Consider the following 2,351-nt stretch of genomic DNA (forward strand, 5'->3'; position numbering starts at 1 on the left):
CTCTGCGGACCAGTGTAGGTTACTGGTTCCGAGAAGCAAATGTAAGTTCTGGGGTGACCGTGCATTTTCTGTGCTGGCTCCCAAACTCTGTAATAATTTGCCACCAGTTGGAAGAGAAGTTACAACTTTGGAGTCTTTTAAAGCCAAACTGTTCCTCCATTATAGCGCTGAAGTATCTGCCTAGCTGCCTTTTAATTATTTTTTATTGATTGTAATTTTTGCTTTTAATTTGTTTTCATGTTTTAATTTATTTATTTATTTTTTTTGTGATTTGTATCATTTTTATCAATCTGCTCTGTCTTTCTTGTGGACAGCACTTTGGGTCTCCTTGACTGGTAGTGGAAGGTCCTTTATAAATGAATGTAGAATAGAATAGAATAGAAAATACTTTATTAATCCCTTTGGAGGTCCTCAGGGAAATTCAAGAAAAAGATATGTAATAAAATTGCAAAGAAAGAAAAAACACAGAAAAAATATAACAACAAAGGCATGCAGGTACGGAGACACTGGTAAGGCAGCCGTATCCTACAGCGCCGGAAGATAAATAATGTATGAACTCTTTCGTCTTTTCCAGATCACGTAATCTGCAGTTGCAATTTGCCCTGCAGAGTTGGAGGCCACTTTCATTGTCCTTTGTGTTACAAGACCATTATTCGCAAGGACCGCATGACATCACATCTGAGAGAGTGTCAAAAAATAAGTGGTCCAACCCATGCCCTTACGGTGGTTCAACCCATGCCGTTAGCACCCGATAAGCCACTTTCACGAGAAAGTCAACCTTCTAAAGAAAATATGGTGTGTTTAGAGCACTCATACTTCCTGGCACAGTCTGAGTTCTCACAAGCTTTTGACCATTCCTATGCACAACCTGCATTATCCAAGACAACTGCTGGTGCCACAGATATTGATCAGCCTTCTCCTGCTTCCACCTCAAACCCCCATCTTACTCAAGAGGAAGACCTCACTCCTCAAGAGGAAGACCTCACTCCTCAAGAGGAAGACCTCACTCCTCAAGAGGAAGGTTTGACAACTCACAAGAAAGATCTCACTCCTCCAGAGGAAGGTTTGACACCTCACAAGGAAGATTTCACTCTTCCATCAACCCATATAAAGTGTCCTCACTGCCCATTGACCTTATACAAAAAGAATTTGGCCGTACATATTAAGAGAATGCATATCCAACTGGAGGATGTTACAGCAAGTTCCCACTTAAAAACTGTCTGTGTTGACCAAATCAATGGGATTTATGCTGTCAGGAAAACATCTCATGGTTTCAGTGTGCCAGTACATGTCCAACGGAAGACATGGGGTCAAGATCATCAGACTAAATGTGAAATGGAGGACTGTCGTCAATATCACTTGCTTGCACAACGCAGCGGACTGCCTCACAGCATGTGCCATCACATTCGTTCTGTGGACTACTGTAGTGCCACGGCCACTGAAGAGCCACTACGACAACAAGTTCTGGACGAAATGGTGGAAAACCATTTTTTTGGCATCTCCAAGGTGAATGTGTGCAAAAAAAGGCAAAGAGAATCAGAGGAAGCGCATTGTCCACTGTCAGTTTTCGTGAACCTTAGTGATTCTAAAAAGAACATTTGCTTTTCAATTTATGAACCCAAGTTACACCATTACAGCACTCTGGGCAGGGTTATAGTCACCCACAACACAAAGAAGAACACCTGGCATTGTCCCTGTGCAAAGGCACGCACATCTTGCACACACAAGAACATCGCGAAGTGGCACCTTTTTCAAACGCACAAGCATCTTTTTATGACTGCACCACTTTCAAATACAACATCACAAGCAACTCCCAATCCAAGCCATTCTCCTACAACGGATTTGGCTCGAACCGTAAAGTATGTATTTGAATTCAAAAAAATACCTGCCACTCTCCCAGAAGAAGTCACCGCTCAGAGAGCTTTGCCAGACTACAGGAAGTGTTTGCTCCCAGACGAGTCAACTTGTCAGCTGTGTCCAGATCATCCAGAACTTCAGGAGGCCACATTAGTCACAAAAAAAGCCAGAATTGTTGGCATGCAAGGTGTGATTCAAAGTAAGTTCAGTTCCTCTTTTATATTCATGTTTACAAAGTTGCTATAAACTTTAATGTTTGCATATTATTTATTTCCATAACAGATGTCTCAACGTACAGTAAATGTTGCCCCAGTTGCAAGTTGGTCTATCGATATCAGGAGTGGAGAGATGGACTTCACAACTTCAATGACCATGTCATTATGACTCTTCAGCTTTGTGTGTACTTGAGACACAATCTCCAGGTATGACTATAACAAAAAAAATATTCTTTTTTTTGTTTAGCCTCAAAAGTACCTTATTTTTAAATGGTCCAG

At 41.3% G+C, this 2,351-nt stretch overlaps 1 protein-coding gene across 1 annotated transcript; it reads left to right on the forward strand.

Annotated features, from left to right (window-relative positions):
- Positions 1–18: 18 nt before the first annotated feature.
- On the forward strand, positions 19–2,341 carry LOC112138578. The gene is made up of 2 exons (XM_024261138.2): positions 19–2,056; positions 2,140–2,341. The coding sequence occupies exons 1-2, from the start codon at positions 667–669 to the stop codon at positions 2,283–2,285; spliced, it is 1,536 nt and encodes a 511-aa protein (XP_024116906.1). The 5' UTR covers positions 19–666; the 3' UTR covers positions 2,286–2,341.
- The last annotated feature ends 10 nt before the right edge of the window (positions 2,342–2,351 follow it).

Source organism: Oryzias melastigma, unplaced genomic scaffold, assembly GCF_002922805.2.
Source record: "Oryzias melastigma strain HK-1 unplaced genomic scaffold, ASM292280v2 sc00651, whole genome shotgun sequence".
NCBI lineage: Eukaryota > Metazoa > Chordata > Actinopteri > Beloniformes > Adrianichthyidae > Oryzias > Oryzias melastigma.